Source organism: Silurus meridionalis, chromosome 6 (assembly GCF_014805685.1).
Source record: "Silurus meridionalis isolate SWU-2019-XX chromosome 6, ASM1480568v1, whole genome shotgun sequence".
Taxonomy (NCBI): Eukaryota; Metazoa; Chordata; class Actinopteri; order Siluriformes; family Siluridae; genus Silurus; species Silurus meridionalis.
The window spans coordinates 15,771,718-15,797,245 of NC_060889.1; the positions used below are offsets into that span (position 1 = coordinate 15,771,718).

General features: G+C 35.6%; 2 protein-coding genes across 4 annotated transcripts; one reads left to right on the top strand and one right to left on the bottom strand.

The window, feature by feature from the left end:
- Nucleotides 1-1,063: 1,063 nt before the first annotated feature.
- Nucleotides 1,064-7,656, top strand: spata6l (spermatogenesis associated 6-like). 3 transcript variants are annotated; one of them, XR_006926251.1, is made up of 11 exons: nt 1,064-1,219; nt 1,734-1,871; nt 1,960-2,008; nt 2,133-2,174; nt 2,324-2,448; nt 3,412-3,495; nt 3,610-3,768; nt 6,196-6,326; nt 6,688-7,028; nt 7,176-7,269; nt 7,345-7,363. XR_006926251.1 is itself a non-coding variant. In XM_046852447.1 (10 exons), exons 1-10 carry the CDS (start codon nt 1,172-1,174, stop codon nt 7,444-7,446), a joined length of 972 nt encoding a protein of 323 aa, XP_046708403.1. In that variant the 5' UTR covers nt 1,064-1,171; the 3' UTR covers nt 7,447-7,656. The 3 variants fall into 3 exon arrangements, 2 of the variants coding, with proteins under 2 accessions (XP_046708403.1, XP_046708404.1); XM_046852447.1 differs by lacking the exon at nt 6,688-7,028 and having other exon boundaries at nt 7,345-7,656; XM_046852448.1 differs by lacking the exons at nt 7,176-7,269; nt 7,345-7,363 and having other exon boundaries at nt 6,688-7,112.
- Nucleotides 7,657-11,641: 3,985 nt separating this feature from the next.
- On the bottom strand, nt 11,642-23,871 carry slc1a1 (solute carrier family 1 member 1). The gene is made up of 12 exons (XM_046852451.1): nt 23,626-23,871; nt 19,626-19,766; nt 18,168-18,260; nt 17,951-18,065; nt 17,529-17,571; nt 17,308-17,412; nt 16,992-17,176; nt 16,772-16,879; nt 15,258-15,380; nt 14,614-14,808; nt 14,300-14,434; nt 11,642-13,237 (listed from the first exon to the last, which is right to left on the bottom strand). The coding sequence occupies exons 1-12, from the start codon at nt 23,729-23,731 to the stop codon at nt 12,997-12,999; spliced, it is 1,590 nt and encodes a 529-aa protein (XP_046708407.1). The 5' UTR covers nt 23,732-23,871; the 3' UTR covers nt 11,642-12,996.
- Between the last annotated feature and the right edge of the window lie 1,657 nt (nt 23,872-25,528).

Genomic DNA, 25,528 nt, shown 5'->3' on the forward strand with positions numbered 1-25,528 from the left:
GCTCCTCATACGCCTTTTCCTTGGCTTTCGCCACATCCCTCTTTACCTGCTGCCACATCTCCTTGTACTCCTGCCTACTTTTCTCATCACTCTGTCTATCCCACTTCTGTTTTGCCAACCTCTTTCTTCTTATGCTCTCCTGCACTTCCTCATTCCACCACCACGTCTCCTTGTCTTGCTTTCTATTTCCAGATGTCACACCAAGTACTTTTCTAGCTGCCTCCCTCATCACTCCTGCAGTAGTTGCCCAATCATCCAACACCTCCTTAACACCACTGAGCCTCTGTCTGACCTCTTCCTGAACCTCACACTACAGTCTTCCTCCTTCAGTTTCCACCATCTTATTCTTCTTTCAGTCCTCACTCTCCTCCTCTTCTTCTTCGCCGCCAAAACCATCCTACAGACCACCATCCGATGCTGTCTAGCTACACTGTCCCCTGCCAACACCTTACAGTCTCCAATCTCCTTCAGGTTGCATCTCCTGCATAGCACATAGTCCACCTGTGTGCACCTTCCTCCACTCTTATCGTCACCCTATGATCCTCCTTCTTCTTAAAATAAGTGTTCACCACTGCCATTTCCATCATTTTAGCAAAATCTACCACCATCTGCCCTTCCACATTCCTCTCCTTAAAACCATACCTACCCATCACCTCCTCATCACCTCTGTTCCCTTCACCTACATGCCCATTAAAGTCTGCCCCAATCACCACATATATATATATATATATATATATATATATATATATATATATATATATATATATATATATATATATATACAATATTGCTTTTTTTGTATTTAATTAATGGACCACACTTTTGCACTAACTTACACCATTGGATTGGATTACAGCATCTGAAATTTGTTCCAAGTAAAAGAAAACCATCATTTAAAAAAAAAAAATGATCAAAACAGCTATTTGTATGCAAGCTGTTGAAAAAGGCCACACAACAAGGACTACAAATCCCAGGAACCATATTCCAACTTCCGGTGTTTACTTTCTAGTTAAAGAGAAAATAAAAGTCTCTAATATAAATAATAAATGAAATACCATGGAAACGCGACGCTCCAATGAATTCACATCGCCGGCTTAACGCTAAAAATGGCAATGTTTTAGGTTTCTCGAGTATATATCCAAACTATTGAAGTATTTGATATATTTGAGCAATGCCTCAGAAAGCAATCAAAGTGGAGGCTGAACTTTACATTAAAGCGGTAAGCTGCATTTAGAGTTTTATTCAGCATGGAGATTTATAGAGATACATATATTTTTTTCTATGAAGTTATTACATGTTTTTCTACAGGCTAAATCTAAAAAAAAAAAAAAAAAAAAGTTAAGTATTCGGGACAATAAATATATAATAATCAACTATCAATAGACTTTTGGATGGCAATTAAAATACCATGATAATGGTCCAGTCCTATTTGACTTTGTACGCCCTCTGTAAGTGCACTAGGTATGGAACCATGACCTACTCAATAATACTAACTACAATTCTGCTGTAGAGCCATTTGGATTTCAGCCAATAGTGTTGTGTTTTCTTTAGGCTAAAAGTTCCCAACCTATGATCCAAACAAAGCCTGCAGGTGTTTTTGACAGATTTCCCTGTTGTACAGGGACACATGCACATGCAACACATGCAAAATAAATACTGGTGAAGATGGGGGTATTCCAGGACCAGAGTTGGGAATCTGTGTTTCAGATGCCTATGTATTTTTCTTTTTGTAGGTGACCTGTCCTGGAGTGCACCTACCAGCAAAGGATGACATTTACCTCAGTGTGTGCCTGATGAACCAGTACAGAATGTCACAGTGTCTACCAGCTGTGTTCCCCTTGCTGTTTAAAACAAAAATGACATTTGACAAGGTTTCACAGTTAATGTGGACATTTGCCCTCGTTAAGGCTTGTTTTTAAAACGGTGTCTATTCCCTGACCTGCTTTATGTTCTTTGCAGATATTCAAGTATACCACTGATCCTGCAGATGTTGCTGAGATGCTTCAATGTACAAAAGATTTACCACTATTTCAGTTCAAACGAGCTATTATTAGATATCTATTAATCCACTGTCCACCCACTAATATCAATTGTAAAAACTAGCGTACGCAATCCTGTTTTCTCTACTGCAGGTCAAACTGTTAGAGTTGAACTCATACAGCTGATTCCTCCAGGTAAATTCTGCCACTTGATATATAATGTTACTTTCATGGACAAAATGTAATGGGAATTGAGAGCCCTGAAAATATATCCAGTAATATTGTATTTATATTGTATCTATATACTATGTATATAGTATTGTCACTTCTTTTTTTTCTTGCAGGTGGAGATGTGTTGGCTGAATATCAGGTTGATGCTAGAAGTTTCCTTTTCCCAGAGCCTAAGCTGGTGCCGTCTTTTTCTGGCGAAGACCGTGAAGTGCTAATGACCAGAGACCCCACTTTCCCTGTAAGTTACATGCTGGAACTGCAAGGGAAAATGTGAACCCCTTGGAATTGGTTTTTCTGCATGAATTCCTAGTAAAATGTGCTCCAATATTCTTTCACGTCAAACACACCTTAGTGTAGAAGTGTCAGATATTCCTATTAGGGAAGGGAGATACCACTTATTTTCTTTTTGATCTAATGCAAAGTATTACAAAGTATAAAGTTGATCTAAGACCAGTACCGATATTGATAGCAATACTGATACCAGTTCTTTTGAATGTCAGTTTTATTAATATGAAATAGACTACAGTGGACAGTTTTCCTCTGTTCTCTTAATAAAAAAGATTTAAGAGAATGCTAACATTTTTCTCAGTTCAAAGAATTCTCTCGAAAGTACACATGACAGCAATCCTAATACGTCTATATGACTGAACGACAGAATATTCGCCTATGTGACTTTTTGTACAATGAACTGAGGCACATCAGAAGTCAAAGTAAATATTAAGGCAGGATCACTATTTTAATGTGAGTGAACATTTGTGAAATGTGAATTTCTTAAAAAAAAACCTACATTGATTCATCATTCACAGTCCTGGATGGAAAAAGTGTGTGACACGTGTAATGTGGTAAATTGGAAGGAGCTCCTACAACAGTAATAATACCCAGTTAGCATTTTTTCACCGTACTGCACAGTAGGACTGAAGATTTTGGTGTCATTTGGGTAATGGTAGGAACCACAAAATAAACAGCTGATCTACAAACATGGGAATTCATGCTTTTTCCCAGCCAGGAATAAGGAATATGATTGATTAATATCATAAATCATTTATTTGTCTGTAGTAAACACTTTATCCCGGTTTAGCTTATCTGAGAAACTCAGTTATTTGTGTTGGTGTTTGAATGAATGCATTTGATATTTTTAACTTGAATGAAAATTAAAATGCAGAACATGTAATAATGACTTTTCTGGCTTTTTCCTTCATAGGGTATTTCTCCAAAGTTAGAGTTCTCCACCAGAACGAAAATCATTGAGTGCTCTGAGCGGGATCTTTTCCAGAATGCCCCTGTGGTATAGCCCTTGTGCAATATGCTTGCTTTCTAAAGGCCTTAACCATGATAATGTAAAGCAGCATTGATTAATATAAACAATCTCTCCTGCCACTGTCTCCTTATTAATTACCAGAAAATAATAACAAGAAAAAGAGCAAAGTCGTCCAGACGTCACTGCTGCTTTTCAGAACCAAGAGGCTTCAGGAGCACAGAGATGCTGAGATCCCGTTCCCTTTCCCCGTTCAGAAGCAGTCCTTCAAGCTGGAACAACACTGAAAATCTAAATGAACATGTAAGTATTGTGTGCTTATAGTACACAAACAATTGCGTCATAATTTCATGTATAATAATGATTATAATAATATCATGTTATAAAGAGTAGTGTCCAGCAGGGGGCACAAAGTGCATTACAGCTAATAGAATAGGAAACTACTGTAGTAACAATAGCTAACACATTTACTAGTTATATATTGTATTATATATTATTGTTTTTCTACCCCAGAGGTCATGATCAGGGCATGATCACTTAACCCATTTTATTATATTTGATTTTAAATTAAGCTTGTACATTTTTGCACAGGAATTTTTATACAAAACCACATCGTTCATTCGCTAGGTGAAGATTTTCATATTTTAACCGTAATATATTCAGTAGCAAAGAGCTTTATTGTCATTCTAATCATAAACAAGTATATGTATCTATGTATCAAATACAAGTTCAACTAAACAAAATATGACTGGAGCTCAATGAGGAGACAATCACTTAACCACACGTATTGCAAATAAGTTACAGAAAAAACTAGCCAACAAATGATCAGACAAGAAACACATTATGTACAAGTGGGCAGAGGAATAAGTGTCAAACAATAACCGGTTTCAGTACTCACTAAAGGCATGACAGCATGTACATACACAATATCTAGTACAACAGCAACGCAGTGAACAGAATATTGTGTGATTCTGTTACCACGACTTGCAACACATAATTGTCAGAACTGAACATTCCTTGTCTTCAGTGTCTTATGTGCTGCCCTTGACCACAAATGTACTTAAACAGCAAAAGATATCTTTGGTGTCCAATCTTTAGCACCATGCAGATTGTACGTATGAATCATCACTCATTTGCCTCAGCACAAGTCCTTTTTATAATCCCTTTAGAGAAAGTAAGCAAGCAAATAATGTATTACAGTTTTTCTCAGCTGCTTTGGATCATTTCTTGAATCATCCTAAATATTTGCAAACCAGTAAGTGCATTCTCTTACCAATGTGTACAAACAGCACAACACATTGGATTACTGTACTTTTCTCCAAAATCCTTAGTTCATCTCTCAAAAGTAAGTATTTATGTTAATGAAAATCTCATTCCCATCAGAATGAAAAAAAGCCCATTTTTCATTGTTCACAAACAAGATCATTAAAATGTTTAGTCATGTTGTCAGTAAGTTCTGCATTTCTTGATATAAACTATGGTTTGGATTGCAGTGATTGAAAATGCACAAAATTGTAATTTCTTCTGTACGGTATCTATGAATTTCAGCAGCACAAATTCATTTATTTGATTGCATATTTGATTAATATTGATTGCATTAGACCGGACAGGATTCACACTTTTACTGTACTGTACAAGTGTCCCTTCATTTCTTAGTTGTTCATCCATGTTCAGATTTTATAATTCTTTGTTTTGCTCTGTCTGTATACACTCTCCAATTGAAGGTTCACAAGATTCACCTTTGACCTGTTTTAGAGATCTAGTTGATTATTGGTTGATCTGATGCCATACACTCTGCTTCATTAGTGATATTTAAGATTCATCTGCACAATTCAGCAATTCAAGAAACATTTACCAAAAAAAAGTTGAATAGAATTTTTTAGATGACAGATGATGACAACTGGTTTAACCATTTTGCATTCAATGACTTATACAATGAATCTGATGAGATGATTTGGGGGTTAAGACTATTCAGGTGAAACCAGTATAATATATTTTGATCAACATGAAAATAAACAACTGATAATGTAGGAAACAGTAAATAATTGTACACAATTAATTAAATGAATGTACAAAAGCATTTTTTTTCTTTGATCAAAGCAACAAGAAATGTTCTTATGGTACAAATGACTAAATGATGTGAAGGTTAAACAAGTAGTTTTGAGAATTTCCTTTCTGATCTGAGAAACGCACCAAAGCAACAGAAAAACATTAATAGTACGGTACATGCAGGGACAAATGACAGAACTGGACATTTTGTCTGGTTTTAGATAAAATTACAAAATAATGGCAAGCACAGCTTTTCTTTTAACCACACTTGATAGCTATCAGTAAAAGTGCTCCTATCTGTCCTTCAGTGGTGTGTGCAGTGTGCATGTCAGACTTTGAAGCCATTATTTTGAAGGTTTAATAATAGTAATGTTGTGGTACTAATAGGTATGTTATGGTTAGTCTGTTAAATGTTTCTAATGAACCTTTTGTTAATTGATCTGTCAGAAAGCAGATTTGGGAACTTAGAAGTGTTTTTGAGGTGACGCAAAAAATTTATTTAGACATGCAGTCTGGAGAGTTAAATTGCAGCTATACAGATTATCTTAGGTGTACACTACATTAGCTGTGTGGCACTTAATTGAACACTGTATATCATTTGTCATCTCTGTTTCCCTGGTGGAATCCCTTGTAGACAAGTCCTGACATACTAATGACCCCTTTGTCTGCTTATTATTTCAGCTCCCTGATGATAAGTCCTCAGACACAGATGATCTCCTTGACAACACAGAGGAACTGTCCCAGCGTAGTCGTCTAGTGGGAAATAAGGGATCTCCCAGCTCATATGCACTAGCTCACCCGAAGTTGAACAGGTTTGAGTGGACGTGTGTGTGTGTGTGTTTTTTTATATGCTTCTGTCATCAGCTCTTCCACTCTTCCGTTTCATTACATATATATATATATATATATATATATATATATATATATATATATATATATATATATATATATATATATATATATTCTATTTATATTCTATTTATATATTTCCTTGATCAAAGTAAATCTTTGTAGTGTTAAATTAACTAGTTTGCTTTTTTTTTTTTTTTTTACATGCCTGCAGCTCTCAAAAACCATAAAAGTCCAGGTGTTTCCAAATGTTTGATGGACAATTTGAGCAAAAGTATTGGAACAAAAATCCTCAATTAAAGTGCACTTAATATTTGTTTGCAGATTTCTTGCTTACAATTGCTTCAACAAGCTGGTGCCTGACAGACATCACCAAACTATTGCATTCTCCTTTTAAAATGCTTTTCCAGGCTCCTTCCAGTCATTGTTTGTTTTGGATTTTTTTTCCCTTCAGTCTCCTCATCAGTAGGTAAAATGCTGCTCAGTTGGATTTAGCTCTGTTAATTGACTTGGTCAGTGTTAAACCTTCCACTTTTTCCCCTGATGAAGTCCTTTGTTGTGTTGGCAAAGTGTTTAGAGTCATTGTCCTGCAATGCCTAGCTGTTACAAAGCAGCCTTACAGGAGACCGAACTCATGCCTTTATCCTGAAATCTTCATGATATAAGTAATGATTCGTTTGTATTTGTTTAATAACAACAGCTTTTTAAAATGTGTTCATTAAAAGGCTTAGATGGCTTGGTGAGTTAAATTGGTCTAAACATTTGCGTGTCAGCTATAAATATGTTAAATACTGCACAATATATTTCAACAGTTTTGTCTTGAACTCACCAAATTCATGGGAAGAGGTTCAGGAGCGAGTGCACAATCTCCTCACTTCTCCCCGAGCCGTGCACAGACTGGCCTACGTGAGTAATGCACATTTTACACATTTTATTGCTGTATCTGTGCCATGTTACACAATGTTTCTTGTCTGATGGCAGGGTGTAACGAAATCTGAAAGAGACGAGGTGCTAGAACGCAGGTCCATATCACAACCCAAGACTTTCTGGGAGCAAGAGTACAAAATGGCAGTCTCGTTCTAAAATATGAGACCCTTTTGTAAGAATTCCTGACATGCTGCTTATCAGATCAGCAAGCTGTATCTAATTCAGTTTTTCTCTCCTTTCTCAATCAAAGATCTGAAACATTTTAGCTAAATCTTTGCACATTTGACTACTGTGAATTGATTCAGCTTTCATTCAGGGTATGTGTGTGTGTGTGTGTGTGTGTGTGTGTGTGTGTGTGTGTGTGTGTGTGTGTACATTTAACTTTTTTTTTGAGAATAAAAAATTGATCTGTGTTTTCTGTGACAGTCCATTCAATTCTTCAGACAAAAATAAAAGTACAAGAACAAATGAAAGAGGTCATTTACGGCAGACACGCGTGTCCAGAGCGACTTACTTTGATCTCATTCGTACAACTGAGCAGCTATGGGGTTAAGGGCCTTGCCCGGGAGCCCAGGAGTGGTAGCTTGGTGTGGCTGGGGTGAAAACTCATGACCTTCAGATCCAAAGTCTATTGCCTTAAGCACTAACCTACAAACTGCCCAGGTTGTGCTTTTATGCCTGATAACAACTATAGTTCCAGTGAGGTGTTGCATACAATTAATACAAAAACATGGTGTCAGAAATAAGGATTGGTGAACACTGGAGAGTTAATGATTAAACCACCAGCGAGACCAGACCCATGATGAGTGAGACCTGCATGGAGCGAAAAGACATGGTTGAAACAAAGTAAGAGAACAAGTGTTTTCTCGTTATGGAGAAGTTAAATCCACCAACGCCTATGCAGCTTGTCGGTAATCTTGCTGATAACTAGAAAGGTTTTAAGCAGAGATTCAACATCTATCCTACTGTCAGTGGTGCAGGTGGAGATGAGAAGTTTAAGGCATCAATATTTCTGCATGTGATAAGTGAGGATGCACTCGACATACATAAAAGCTTTCGACTTGACAAGGCTAATTTAACACTGACTGGTCTCATGACGAAGTTTGAAGAATACTTTGTGACTAGCAAAAATGTCACGTTTGAGAGATTCAAATTTTTCTCTGCTGAACAGAAACAAGGAATGACTTTTGACCAATACCATGCTGAACTACACACACTAAGTAAGACTTGTGACTTGAGATTTAAGAGATTCACTAGTGAGAGACAGAAAAGTCTGGGGGATTCCTGATAATGGTCTCAGGGAAAGACTGTTATGTGAACCAGCTTAGACACTAGAGAAAGCTGTCAACATGTGTAGAGCTGCTGAAATAACTCATGCACAAGCCAAGGAACTGCATAGAGATTATTCTGCAGTACATGCATTAAAAAGAGAGTATAACAGAACACAAATCAACCAACAAAACAAAGTCAGCATTGAGCAAAACCCCCCAAAAAGTGTGGCAGATGTGGCGGGACACATACCACGATCTTGTCCTCCTTATGGAAAGATCTTTAAATGCTGAAGGAAGAATAATCATTTTGCAAAGTGTTGCAAAGAAAAAAGCACAAAGTCGAAGAGCAGCCTGAGAAATTCTTTGTTGATTCTGTTTGAACAAACAGAACAGACAAAGCTAAATGGATTGTACCACTGACTGTACAGTAACGAGACAGTCATTTCATTCTAATAAGATACGGGTGCACAAGTTACCCTGTTGTCTATGGATGTCTACAGTTAAAGTTAAAAACAAAATACACTCAACAAAAATAAAAGTAACAGGATACACAGGTGAGGATGTTCATGTCAAAGGAAGCTGCCTGGTGACTCTGAAACAAAGGGACAGCTATTAAAGACACAAATGCTGATCGTGGAAAAGAGCGTAAATTCTAGGACTGAGCACGTTTTAAAGTTATTTACTTTTAAAGGGGGAAAGATGTGATGTTATGCCTGATAACAACTATAGTTCCGGAAAGGTGTTGCATCCCAGACAGTTCTGGATAAAGGACCTTGCTGGAGAGTGCAAGGCCTTGTGTGTGCACATAGTAAATCAGCAGAAGTTGCAGCAAGTCGTCGTCCTGTGGCATTGATAACATAACACAGGTTTGTGAGGATGACCTTATTTTGTTACAGAACAAAATTGAATGTATGAGATTTGTTTATTTAACAACCTTCCTCACCATGATTTAATGATTTATTTTAATGAACAATTTTTTAACAGTAATTGTTTTAGTATTTTAATTATAGAAAATTGGCTTTGAAAATGTCATTCTGTAGAGTAAGGTGGTGAGAGAGAGAGAAAGAGAAAGAGACAGGTTTAATTTTGAGCAAAACTCTGCTGCGTTGCCTTTAAGACCATTAATAAGTAATAGTATAACTTTAACTGTCCATCTTAATCTAATATTGCTGGGTCTGTAGGTGTTATCATCTCATTACATCCAGCGTCTCCAAAAATTTGGAATCACCAGGTATTTTTTTTTTTTGTTTCTAAGCAACATGTATGTTCTTTTTGTTAAAATGCATCAAAATAGGCAAAAGGCAAAAACACACAAAATTGGACAGTGAATCAATCAAAGAAAATGTTGTGGAGAATTGAGTCAAATTTGACATTTTTGGCTCTAACAGAAATACTTTTGTAACTTGGAGAAGATGGAGGAAGATGTAGGAGAAAGCTTAATGGTTTGTGTTTTTTTTAGGTTGGAGAATATTATTATTCTATATTAGACTTATTTTCGGGTGAGGAATACTGAACCACTATGGCTACTGTTCCATACTACAATGTCACGCCATACAACAAAACAATGACTCAAATACGTCCAAGTTCCATACTGTAAGTGTTATTTAGAAAGCAAACCGTCAGATGGAGTGTTATCTATCATGGAATGTCCTGCCCAGTCACTGCACTTACATTCATTTGAACTGCTCTGGGATGAACTGGATTGCAAGGCCACTGATCCTCAATTAGTGATTAGTAGCTTTGGCTAGTTTCGCAATTGGCATTTTAGCTGAAGTGTATCAGCTACATTTTTTAAAAAACAAACTGTTCTGTTTGTGTTAAGCTGTTAAGGGAAGATGTTTTAATGATATGAAGATTAACATCTGTACATTTATATACAGTATTTGTTTTAGTATTTTAATTATAGAAAATTGGCTTTGAAAATGTCATTCTGTAGAGTAAGGTGGTGAGAGAGAGAGAAAGAGAAAGAGACAGGTTTAATTTTGAGCAAAACTCTGCTGCGTTGCCTTTAAGACCATTAATAAGTAATAGTATAACTCTAACTGTCCATCTTAATCTAATATTGCTGGGTCTGTAGGTGTTATCATCTCATTACATCCAGCGTCCAAAATTTGGAATCACCAGGTATTTTTATTTTTGTTTCTAAGCAACATGTATGTTCTTTTTGTTAAAATGCATCAAAATAGGCAAAAGGCAAAAACACACAAAATTGGACAGTGAATCAATCAAAGAAAATGTTGTGGAGAATTGAGTCAAATTTGACATTTTTGGCTCTAACAGAAATACTTTTGTAACTTGGAGAAGATGGAGGAAGATGTAGGAGAAAGCTTAATGGTTTGTGTTTTTTTTAGGTTGGAGAATATTATTATTCTATATTAGACTTATTTTCGGGTGAGGAATACTGAACCACTATGGCTACTGTTCCATACTACAATGTCACGCCATACAACAAAACAATGACTCAAATACGTCCAAGTTCCATACTGTAAGTGTTATTTAGAAAGCAAACCGTCAGATGGAGTGTTATCTATCATGGAATGTCCTGCCCAGTCACTGCACTTACATTCATTTGAACTGCTCTGGGATGAACTGGATTGCAAGGCCACTGATCCTCAATTAGTGATTAGTAGCTTTGGCTAGTTTCGCAATTGGCATTTTAGCTGAAGTGTATCAGCTACATTTTTTAAAAAACAAACTGTTCTGTTTGTGTTAAGCTGTTAAGGGAAGATGTTTTAATGATATGAAGATTAACATCTGTACATTGATATACAGTATTTGTTTGGTCAGAGTAATCTTCATACTCTTAAATGGCCTAGTTTGTCACAAATAAACAAAAGTAACATGCACATGTCTCTTAAAAACTATAAGAGACTGTGTTTCCAAACTTTTCCAAACTTTTCGCACTGTAGATATGACAAGAAATGTTTTCATAATATTCTGTCCTGTCCTTTTTTGTAAATAAATGTAGTCAAATACAATTCTATAAATTAAAATGATATCTCTGACCTTTCTTCGATTCATGCTTTTTATAAACATGTTTTAATGTAATAAATTTAGCAATCAAGGAAGCACAAAAAGTGTACACTCATATTTTGCTGTATTTTATTCATCTGTAGTTACATAACATGTTAAGTTAAACAGTAGGTTAACTGACTGTAATTGACTGAAACTCTGACAAAAAAATGTGCTTTGAACAGCCTATACAATGTAAATGCTGGTTCACATATTTTACATCTATCATCATAACAACCATTTTCTCAGGCACTTCCAGCCCAGCCCACGAATCCAGAGTACATCCAGTGTATATACAGTGTATATCGAGTAAAAACAAAATAAACTGATTGGCACTAATGTATAACCACATCAACTGTAGTCAAATTGATGGGAATATTTAATTACACTTTATATTTTCTCTGCACCTGTGCAAAGTGTCCCCGGTAGCTTTTACATTATGTTTCTACACACTTGGTAAATGAAAACGTTTAATAAAAACATGGAAATGGCTCCTTTCATTGAAATTCTAAGACAGTAAGCCGTGCTCCATGGCTGTAGCATGCTTTGTATGCATGGGAGGAGGAGTCCATTTGCCTTCATCCTCCCAGATCGATGGCATTATCATGCGATAATGGCACTATAAAATAGCTACCGAGAGTGAAATAAAATGATCCGGGATTCATTCATTCTTCGAAGGCCACATCTGAGTTGTTCATCATATTGCTTCATGCAATACTTCATTAATTGTTAATAGCTTCCTTCATACTAAAACATTCCATTTTGGCACAAGTTAGAGATCTACAATGTTCATAGCTGATGTCTCAACAGCACGTGTTCAGGCAGTAGGGTAAGATCTATGATTTTTAGGGAGAGATGCTGCAAAGTAACCTGCTAAAAGCCAATTACATGGCCAAGCAGGCTGAACCGTATTGCTTTTTAACACTACAGGTCATAAATATACTAGTTTTGTTAATGACATGCTCTTTGTTGCAGTTACATACAGAATACACAAATCTGCTTTGTTGGCACAGTAAAAATCACATGTATTGGACATACTTCTAAAGCAGAACAGAATCTACAGCATTTTCACAAGTGACTGTTAGTATTAAACCATTGAAAAACCACAGCGCAGGTAAGAAAAAGGTTTTACAAAGAGCCTTTGCATATCTCTTGGCAACAGGACAACACATTTTGGAAGCACTCACAACATTTTTTCCCTCAATTCCTCCTGAATGACTTGGCACAAAGAAAGTAGTAGGTTCAGCACAGTAATAGGGCAAATGTGGGGTGAGAACAGTGATGACAGCTATTGGTAATGTCTGCATTTAAACGTGTCCTTCGGAATGAGCCTCCCCCTTGTAATGGCACTGATTAATTCTTTTTTTCTATACCTCTGATTTCTTCCTGAGGTAATTCAATTTATCCATAACTGTTTTGGGGCCTAAAATTGTGAGGTCTCTGTAAAAGAAATCGCATCACTCTTGTCCACAGTGAAGCCACCATTGACGTAAGATTTCTTCTCACACTCTTCATCATCCAGAGTGGTTTCAAGGGCAAATGGATTGGCCACATCTACATCAGAAGTAACGTCCATCCTTTCCAGCTCTCGCTTTGAAAGCTTCTGGACTATTCCAGCACCAAAGGCATCCCCCAGCACGTTGACCATAGTGCGGAAGCGATCACTTAAAAAAAAAAATCGTGAAGGGGGAAAGAATGAAAGTTTCACAATGAGTTAAATTTCAAACTGAAAAAAATGATGCAAAGAATGTTTAGTTTTGGATCCATCCTATATGTATAAGCTTTAACCATGCATAAGTCTCCTTAATAAGTGTAGAATTCAGGGGTGTCCTATTTCTTAGCTATTTCCTGAAAATGCTAACTTTTCAATCCAGGCCACTTGAGTATCCCCCTCTATCTCACATCTCCAAGTATTAAGCTCTAATTTTCCCCTCCGATGGCAACATCGTGTGAGGATTAGAAAAGGTCGGCATTCATGTGGTCCATTAAACCACCTAATGCCAGCTTCTAAGCCTTGAACTGGATTAACACCCTACACACACTCCCTCTACACTAAAGGGCACAAGGTACACAAAATATGTGTGGCCAGCCTTTTTGACAGGTCTTTCATGACATCACGTATACAGATTTGTAATCATCTGTGTTTGAGTAAAAAAAAGCACTGAATTACAACATTATATTATTATATTAAATGAGTAAAGCATGCATAATGGTAGAGGACAATTTCCCATATACTGTGTCTAAAAGTAATATAGGTCATAATTCCAATTATATATGTTGTAATTACATGAATAAAGTATATACAAAGTAAATTGTATACAGTCCATTGCTTATGAATATATACTCACCACTCACTTTCACTTTAATAGAAACATCTGTATATTCATACAATTATCAGCATATGCAGGTGTTTCTATGAAAGTGAATTCATAGAATATTCATATTCATAAGCAATGGACTGTACACAATTTACTTTGTATACAGTTGATTATATATATATATATATATATATATATATATATATATATATATATATATATATATATATATATATAGAGAGAGAGAGAGAGAGAGAGAGAGAGAGAGAGAGAGAGAGAGAGAGAGTTTAGTGCTACTCACTGCACATCATGTGTATTTAAATACTGTTCTGATTTATACAGCTCTCTCTGATACTGTTGTTTCGAATGAATATCGGTCTGAATCTAATTAGTAATTCAGATACTTACATAAGCCAATCAACAGCCACGATTATGGTGACATCACTGGCAGGAAGGCCCACCGCTGTCAGCACAATCACCATGGTTACCAGTCCAGCATTAGGGACCCCAGCTGCTCCGATGCTGGCTACTGTTGCTGTAATACTGCAGAGGTAGCATTAATTAATTCAATGCTGAGTCTTCTGGTTTTCAGTAACAAGACATGAATGAGTAAAAATCACTGTTGTATTTAAATCCCACTAACATAATTTTTAGCTAAGAGTACGATGCTACACGCTAAGAAAATTCGACCCAGATGTGAAAGGAATTAAAGCTATACTTACCTAATGGTCACTATTTGTCCCACATCAAGGTCAAGACCATTTAGCTGGGCAATAAATATGGCCGCCACTGCCTCATAAAGTGCTGTACCATCCATGTTAATGGTGGCACCCACTGGAAGGACAAAACGGGTGATCCGTTTGTCAATCCTATTATTTTCCTCTGCACATCGGAAGGTGACTGGTAAGGTCGCAGAGCTGAAGAAAATCAGTTTAATAGTTAATATAATCATCCTTGTTCTCACGTCACAGTTTACAATATTTCTGCGTAAATCTCTGATTTTAATATTTCATAACCATAAACATATTGATAAAAAAGAACAAAGCTAGCAAAGATGCAATTATAAAAATTATCTCTAATCCAGTAAAATACTAGAATCTCTCTTTTCCTCTGCTCTGTGTTAAATACAGACAGATTTCACCTCTCTGTTTAGATTAATCAGTTGTTTAATAGCTACACAATACAGACTGTCCCAGTTACACTTCTTTTTTTTTCATCTGCTATTTACGCATTTTGTAGTCACAGCAAAGTAAAAACATCAGCTGACTGTGGTACACAAATGCCTTAAACATTTAACCTCTGATTAGCAGTTACTTTTTGCACCATATAGACTGCACTGTAGATGACATTAGAAGCTGAAGCTCACCTTGAGGAGATCATTAAAGCTGTTACCAAAGCCTGTGCCATCCCCAGAGCAAATGTAAATGGATTCTTTCTCACAAAGGCAAAGTAGATCAGGGGTAGGAAAATAATGGCATGGATGGCAAGTCTGTGAAATCATAATTATTGTGAATATTTTGAATAAATCAATGAAGAAAAAAATAAAATGCCTGTTCTGCAGTAAAACTTAGAAACATGCATTATTGGGCAAAGACTGAATTTAAAATAGTTTAAAAAGTTGACTATCTTTTATAATAATAATAATAATGAAATACTGTATTTTACACCAAAACACAATACTGTCTGACCATCACACCCATATTTGCTTGTCGAATATTCCTTTCCAAATCCATACGCATTAATGTGAAGTTGGATGCAACAGCCTCCTATCTACTGGGCCAGGTATCTACTAAACATGTCTATGGGGATATTTTGTGCTTGTTCAGCTACAAGAACGATAGCGAGGCCAGGCACTGATGTTGGGTGAGGAGGCTCAGGCCGGTTGGGTTTCCCATTCCTCCCAAAATTGTGTAATAGGATTAAGAATAATGCTCTCACAATCTTACACTCCAAATTTTTGCTGAAGGAAATTCTTTATGGTAAAGTATAAAGAGACATTCTGTTCTGTTGTTTTTAACTTTGTGGCATCAGTTTGGGCATGAACCACATGTAAAGTGATTGCCAGGTGTCCACAAACTTCATGTAATGTTCATGAAAATGTTATGTCTCTATCTATCTATCTATCTATCTATCTATCTATCTATCTATCTATCTATCTATCTATCTATCTATCTATCTATCTATCTATCTATCTATCTATCTATCTATCTATCGATCTGCCTGCCTGCCTGCCTGCCTGCCTGCCTGCCTGCCTGCCTGCCTGTCTGTCTGTCTGTCTGTCTGTCTGTCTGTCTATCTATCTATCTATCTATCTATCTATCTATCTATCTATCTATCTATCTATCTATCTATCTATCTATCTATCTATCTATCTATCTATCTATCTAAGAGGAATCATTAATCAGAGTAAAAGAAAGTTGTAATGGCATGGATTACAGAGGAGTGATCATTTTCCTGCACACACTGCAATTTTAACATGGTCATGACAGCACTTATATCAGTATTTATTTTTTAGCACTATCCTCCATCCAGCTATGTGAGAATCGAAATGTTTTTGGTATGACTCAGCGGGCAGCAGTTCTCTAGCCTCTTTCCTTTCCACTTCAGTTGGCTGCAGCTACAGAATCTCCTCACGGCTGTTGGGTCAGCAGCATTATTCATGTCATTGGAAATTTAGGGGAGCGTACATCCATCGAAAGGTCTTATTACTATAGCCGCAGGTTGAGCAATTTTAGAAGTCCTTGGTTCTTATCTGGTCAGGGACAGGGCCAGCCAATATAACACAGCATGGTAGACGAAAAAAGGCTACCATGACTGCAGCAGTAAATCCACTTCACTGACAATCAATAAAGGATTGCTAGCATTTCAGCAGATACTTACCCACTAAGCACAGTTACCATGTATAGGCCCATTTTTCTGAAGATTTCCCAGTCCTCTACTTCAATGATCTTAGCAGCAATCAGAAATAGGATGCCTATTGGCATATAACTACAAAGTCAAAAACAAAAAAGCTGACATCAGAACGTACGATTTAAAAACACATTCATTACTTATTACTATTGTATATTGTTTACCGAATCATTAAAAAAAAAGTACTGACCACATAATGATTTGGACTAATCGCATAGTTGCCTCATTCAGGGCATCAAAGAACTCCAACAGGATACGTCCACGTTCTCCCATTTTGCCAATGACCAGTCCAAACGCAACACAAAATACAATGAGTCCGAGAACATTGATGCCATCTGAGTACGTGCCCACTATAGTATAATCTTTGGTCAGGTTCTGTTAGAAGTAGGCAGACAGTCAATTATATTGTTGGGTTCTACTGTCTAAACTTATATCTCTATTCTTTAAATTACTAGAGATGCTTGTTGCTAGAATTATTTTGGTAAAAAATATTTCTTCTCTCTTACCTGTGCAACTGATGACAAGATGGTGGTTAAAGGTGGAAATGTTGTTGTAGCTATATTGCTAGTATTTGAAACAGGCAATTCTATCTCCTTGCGCTGAGTTTTGTACTAAAGAAGAGAAAAACATGGTTACATTGTTCGTTCGTTCGTTCGTTCATTCATTCATTCATTCATTCATTCATTCATTCATTCATTCATTTATTTAAAAAAGATCTATAATTTACCTGCTGAAAACATGCCTGCACTAGATTCTCTGGAAACATATTCCTAATGAAATAACAAAAGACCATAAATGACTTTTTATTTAACATTTTATTTAATATGGGTATCACATAGCACTGGTCAAATACCCAGAATCCACACCTGGCAAACACCAGAAAGATACCAGAAAATGCATTCTTACTCTGTAGCAAACATAATCGAAGTTGATCATGTGATAACAGCAGAAGCCACAGAACCAAAAGCTAAGAATCATTTAAAGTGTAGTCGTTTTTTAAAAAAGAAATCGATATTGGATAATAATTTTTGAACAGGTTTCAGTATCAGAAAAGAAAAAGTGGCATGTGCCATCTCCAATATCAGACACGTAAACAGTTATTTGATTTGTCAGCAAACGTTTACAAATGACCAAATAATAACTGGTTACCTGATAAGATCCATGAGAGTGTCTACAGTGGTGACATTTGGAGTGGATCCAGCTCGATCAATATTGTCTGCTGTCTGAGAGACTCCAGGTTTAATAGTTGTTACTAAGATTATACCTGTTGGGCATAATAAGATTTAGCACTAAGTGATTTAATGTAAAACACACAAATGTTTATTAAAACATAATTATTGAAAAGGTTATATTCCTATTTCCTCACCAAGAATGACTGCTATGATTGTTGTGGATAAATAGTAGATGACTGCACGGAGTCCGATGCGGCCTGACACTTCTGAATCTAGAGCTGCTACTCCTGCAGACAAGATGTTTTATAATATTAAAATACTTTGAACAATGACTTAATCAAACTATATATTATCAAAAATATAAAACGAATAGACTGATAGAAAAAACTGTGCAACAGATTTATTTGCACACTAAAGTAAAAAATATTATTTCTGCATAGTGAGACTATGATACATTATCTCTTACACATTATTTAAAGCAAATACACTTTTTAAAAATAATTTACCTGCATTATTTTGCTGAGCCATATCAATCGTGGGATTTATCAACACCCACTAAAACATCAATCTGACAATGATCAGGACAATCACAGCACATAATGATGTATTACATACTAGATAACGTGATAGTGTGTAGATTAACAGTATATTACGCAGCAAACATTTCTTGAATGTTTATTTTCAGTAGAGCTGAGTACACTGCAAGTTTATCATTACATTTATTAAAAATAAAAATCCAGTGTTTCACATGACTTCTGACTTTTTCTTAGACTTTCTCTTGACTACTTTTTTCTACACTCTGATAAAGACTGAAAATTATTGATTAATTGATCCTATTTTTTATTGTAATTATTATGGTTGTTATTATTGTTATTGAGGTTGATTTATGTTAACAGTCACTCTGATGAAGTGTAAAAACGTAGGTGAAGCATAGGCATGTCTGCATACACAAGATGGTGGATAATTAAATAAAAGTTAGCAAGTGTCCGTCTTACATAGTTGACTACATGTAGATAAAGTGGTTTTTAATACGCCACCTTCACATTAAAAAAAATAACTACAACTAAAGGCTATACTGAAATGTTACTGTGCTTATCTACACAATATGAACGAATACCACTTGAACTTAGAGTTTAATAATATTATGTTTAGGTTTTAGATTATTATTCATGGTACACCTACAGTTCTCATTTATGAATCTATTACTACTGTGTCTTTTTTAAAGGTGCAGTTTAAAATTTTTAATTTCTAGACCAATATAAATCATGCAATTCCAAAGGAAAGCTGTAATCCACAGTGATTCCATGCAGCAGATCTTGTTAATTTAATGGTGAATGTTTTTCACCCTGGAAATAAGCTCCACCTCCAGCTGGAACATTTTGGGCCTTTGTTTTGCAAAAGGAAATTCACAAGGTGTACATAGTAGTTTTAACAGGGCTCTTTAACAAGATCAGATTAGATGGAGGCCTGTCAGATGTTTACATTCCAACTGAAATCACTTTGCCGGGTAATAAAAAGTGCAAATTGGCATTTCAAAAACTGGGCTTGATTTGATACAAGTGTGGCGTAAAGTCCATCATCTATTTTTCTTTAATTTTTTATTTGATAAAACAGAATTTCCAGTGAAAATACCATAAACACTAGATCATTACCTGTTATCATGCTGGAGATGATGAGGGGTAATATAACAAGCTTTAGCATTCTCATTAGGAGTTCGCCTGGGAAACCAAAGTATTGCTTATCAAGGTGTGAGAGTGCAGCATATTCCCTTACTAACACACCCAGACCAGTTCCTGTAAAAAGAACACACACACACACACACACACACACACACAAACTTTTGCTTTATAATATTTACGCATTCTGGAAATATCTTTTGTGGTAAGTATGTTTGTTTTTCTGTTCAAATCCCACTTAAGCTGTTACCAAGAACAAACGTCTACAATATTAGGACAATCTACTGAAAAAAAAAAAGGCATCAGATGTTTATGCACATATTAGTAGACAAAGTAGACAAAATGGCTACTTTATTAAAACATCAAGCACTGCAGTAATTACAAGCTTTGTATAATGACATACTGAAGCCTGATAAATGTTCATGTGAATGAAATTCTGACACTGAATTGTGCTCATACTGAAAAAAACTGCTACTGATTTACAGTAAATATCTTCTCAGCATATCTGAGTTCATTTGACTACTAAATAAAGTTTTTTATAGACTTATTAATTTCTTTGGAATCTCTAATTTTCTTTTAGCTTTATCACACAGGAATGAGCCTTGCATACCCTAATCCCAAGATATTAAATTGTGACTTCAAGTGCTTGGCATAAACTGATGCTAGATTATTGTTCTTACTGGATATTTTTATAGCGCTTACATTTAAAAAAAAATTGTTATATAATTATGTTATATTATTAATTTTTGATATATAATTATATCAATATATTATATAATTATAAGTGCTGGAAATGTTGGGATGTTGCTGTTCTGCTGTTATCACATTAAAAAAAATCCAAACCTATAATTCTTTACTCTTTTTTATTTATTACTGAATGGATGAACCATAAATTTGAAATCTTTCTGCAGTCCATAAACTAGACTGACATGCTGGTTTTACAACCACAAATCAGGGTACATTCTCATCTACATGAATATTGCTTGATATGCTTTGATATTTGAGGCCACTAAGCATTGATGCCCTATAATATCCCTGGTTTGATCCTGGTGAAGTGGAGATTCACATCTTCTCTGTGTTTATGTAAGATTCCTTTAGGTTTTACTGTATCTTATTACTGTTAAAAAACATACTCCGAGGTGTGAATCTGTGTGTAGACCATGTCCTATGATGAATTGCCATCCCATTCAGGGTGTATTCTAAATCCTAGGTGATAGTAAAGTGATTACTGGATAATAATTGTTCTGACCTGGTAAATTAAAGTTTGTATATGACCTAGGTTTACATTTGGACTCATTCACTTTATTCTTTCTTAAGTTTGAACTCAATATGATCTGTTATTTGGGTGTTAATGTTTGTTTTTTGGTTCTTACTTCTTTGTTGGGGCTGCAATGCTAATGTTTCTGACAATAGCTAGTTTTGCTAACTTGTCGCACACATATCTCATACTGCTCAGTTATTATGTAATCATTACTTAACATGCTTATTTGGTGTCTGATACTGTATGACACACTGACAAATATAAAAAAGTACAAAATGCAAAACAGTGTGAAAAACAGGTGTAGCCAACTTGAAACTTCTTTTAGGTAGGTGGTGCTGCCTGAACTTTGAAAGGTGGATTTGATTAATACACATATAGTCAGACATTATGAAGCAGTTTCTATATAATTGCCAATTGGTAACCAAGCCCTGTCTTGATAAAGGAATTTAATTAACCTAATAAAACTTCTTACTTGATAACAAATTTAGGCACATAGCGCCATTGCAGATAGAAAGAGGTATCATTTTGGCAAAAAAAAATGTAATATGCTAAGGATTTGAATGTTGCATGTTGACTTTATCGCTGTTTAGGACTCTATAACTATACAACTGCAATAAAGGAACTACTTAATTGACAGAAGGGCAATACAAAAAATGCAGAACTGTGCAATACTATGTTTTTATGAGGCAATCATGACATTTAGAGCATCTTATAGTTCACAAAGTATGAACTCAGCATGGTTTTGCATCAAAAAACGTGGCAGGTTGCAAAGCAGGATATTCACGTATTAAAATATTGTTTTGCATTGTAAAATATACTTCTAATCTAATCATATTATAAAATACAAAGACAAAATACATAGACAATATACAACACGAATACAATGCAACACAACTAATGCTTATTACCACACAACCTTGATAATTATTAGTTAGATATTTAAATCTGGCTAGGTTTGATGTATGGAAAGCTTTAATCTGGATGCCTGACAGAATAATGATTGTAATTTTACGTTTGACTTTTTTCCACATGAATATATGAAGACTATGTAATCACTTTGTATAAACACTTGAAAATGCATTCCACCATGTGCATATTGACATGTTAAAAATTTGATCACATAATACAACTGCTGTGAATATTTATTAATAACGTAAATATAAATTTATTTATATAAAAACGAAACCACAAGACCTCCATGTGGATATATTCCATTCATCCATATCCTACACTGCTTATAGAAGTCTGGCACTCATCCCAGGGAACTCAAGGCAGACCCTGAACAAGTTGCCAACCACAAACACACACATATACCCAATTTGGAAATCCCAATCAGACTACACATCTTCGGACTGGAGGAGAAAACCGGAGTACCCAAAGAAAACACCCAAAGCACAGGGACCACCTGCAAACTCCAAGCACATAGGATGGAGGTGGAAATTCAAACCTCCATCCAGCAACACCCCATAAATCTCTAAGCCACCATATACCCCAAGCGAATAAATGAATATGTAAAAATATATTCAGTACACTTTTTTAATATACTGATTTTCAATTATTGACAATGTCCTAAAGGACAAACAAAAGGTTATAGTGGCAAGGTATAAACTTCCTGAACTGGCTTACGGTTTAAATTTTGAGAGGAATCGTAATGAAAATGGTCCCATCCTATTCTACATTGCATCAGATTGTCAGATTCTTCTTCTTCCACCAATTTTATTCTATAAGTTAAATGCTACAGAGTACACAGAATCTTAATCTTTGTGATTACAGCGAAGTTTTTAGGTACAATTCAACAGTGTCAAAGTTAAGTTTTCCACTGTTGCATGGGTTATCCTTTGGCATCCACTGTTTATAGTACATGTATTCCTCATTCATGTGGGAGTATAACTATTCTCATGGAACCATTGAATAGGAGCTATGATTTGATGTAACCTTTGTGCATGGGTTTTTATACAATTAACCGTTGCAATGAACATAATTTCATGCTGTATGTGAGGCCCTTCATTCCAGTCATGTTCATAGTCCTGGATATTTTTAAAAGCTCAACATTAACAGAAAAATTAGGAACAACAGTGGATGTTAATGTGTGCTAAAAAAGAGAGATTTTATTGTCTCAAACTATAGTCTAGTCCTGCTTCTCTGTGGTGGCTGTTAAATGTTTGAACAGCCAAGTAAAACTGGGACTCCAACCTCTCTCTCTCTCTCTCTCTCTCTCTCTCTCTCTCTCTTACACAGACAGACACACTGAGACACGCCCACATACTGAGACCATGAGAAAGCTGATCAGTAACTAATCACTTATGAACACAACATACCTGAAATACCTAAAACATCAGTGCTTTATTCACACGACTGTGGTGTGAAGCTACGACAAAAGACCAAGATATCCTATAGGAAAAGACAAACAGCATTTTTTGAATAACCATGATCTGGTAAATGATATCCACACCACAGACAAATAGCACTGTAGAGAGATAAAAAAGAACAGAGAAGGGGGGAGAAATAGAGAGGGGGAGAGAATGCTGCAGCTGCAGAAGAATGGAGGTGCTTTTCTGTCATTGCATGCTTGCATGCAGCACACATAATAAACCCACTGAGCACACAGCAACAGAAAGACAAAAGAATAATTTCTGGAAACATACAGCTCATCACTACAAAGCCACCTGTCCTGCCTTACATTCAGACTGATTTATCATGGAGTAAGAGCCTTACCCAGTAGCACAGAAATGATGGTTGCTATGAGAACCCAGTTCCTCTTCAGCATGCCTTTCACATCCCTGCCTCTTCGCTCCTTTTTGGCCAACATGTCCAAGCTCATAGTCCAAAGCAAGGCACAAAGGCAAATAATCAAACAGAATGGTCCTTGCCACCTTTCTGTAGCTCCACTGGCACAGCTTTTTACACACACAGCCGGGGCGGCTTTATAAAGGATGCTGCTGTCAGATCCAACAGGGTGGGGGGTGGGAGGCAGGAGCAGAGAGCATAAGTGAAGTGTGTGCAAAATGAGCATGTGTGGAGCTGCTGGGAAGGATTTGGTGCTCAAGATAACCTTTGACCAAATATACTGGCTGTAGTGCTTGTTTTCCTGCAGTGTGATCCTGTGTAGATTATGGGGCAGTGGATGTTATGCCACCTTTTTACTCAGAAGGCTTGTTAGTGAAGGGTGACAAAATTGGAACATTGCAATGCTGAAGCTGAAGGAATCAATACAATACCGAAATGTGTAGCTCGTCTAGTCGTTCTTGGTCAGATGACTAATACTTGATATGTCACTTCACTGTCTTTTGCTGAATTAGGTTTTTAGTTTATTGCAAATGAACAAAACTGTTTTTTTTCCAACATTCACATATAGGTTTAAATATAACACTTAGTTTTTTTTTTTTTAATAAAGCGCTTTAAAAAATGACCAGACTTAAAGTTAATCAGTAATTTCAAATATTATAGGACATTTAAAGTTTTAATGTGTCAAAGAATTTATTTTGGTTCTATAATTCTTTAACAATTCTGTCTTACAAAACGCTGAAAAATTTGGTAATAATTAATACCATGCATTCTACAGGAACACCATAGACCAAAAACGAAAAAAAAAAAAAAAAACACTTTATGGCATGCCAGTTAAACATTAAATTATTTAACAGTGACACCTTTGTTTTGTTATTCAAAGGTGTGTTGAGGTTTTGACAGATCTCAACTCATATTTTAATAGTACCACACACAATAAAAGGCTTTTAAGCCATAGATTAGAGACATTCTAATATACTGATAATACATTGATGATAAAAAGCAAAGAATATGCAGGCAATATATATATTTATTTTGTAGAGACTACATTTTGTAGAGCAAAAATCAGATCTTCATCTTCAGAAACCAGTGGCATTCATTTGGCGATGTATACTGCCCCCGTGTGTCAGAAAACATGTAACTGTTAGAGAGCCTTTCTCATTATTATTATTATTATTATTATTATTATTATTATTATTATTATTATTATTATTATTATTTTATACTTTTATTTACTGTTTAATAGGTTCTTATTTTTTAACTATTGGACTGCATAACAACCAAGTGCATTCGCAAGCGCTTTCTGTGACAATATATAAATTAAAATCTCAAAATCAAATAATGTAAATTACTGTTTAATTTGTATGCATGGATGTGTTCGTTTATTTGTAGGGCCTTTTAAACATTGGTTAACATTGGTTTATAATTTACCTTGGCAAAGAGTTCAGCTGCTTTCGCATCACTCTCTTGTGTAATGGACATTTGGAATTAAAAACAAGCTGTATTTTTAAAATTTTTAACAAATATACCCTTTCAACCCCTTTATAATAAACCTTAATTTTTAACCTTATTATGTGTTAGATTACACTTTCTATGTAACTTGTAGTTAAGCGTCTTGCTTAGCTATTTATATTAATATTAACCAGTGGTTTGCCTCTTGACTTGTGCATCAGTTGGAACAAAAGGAATATGCAATTTGCTGGCCAGTTTCATCAGGCACACCTACTAGTAAGGTGCAGTTGATATGTATATAATTATTGACCACAGATCATTTGATTTTGTCTCCTTACTCCCTCAATCAGTAGAAAAGAAAGGCCATATCAAATATTTGCAT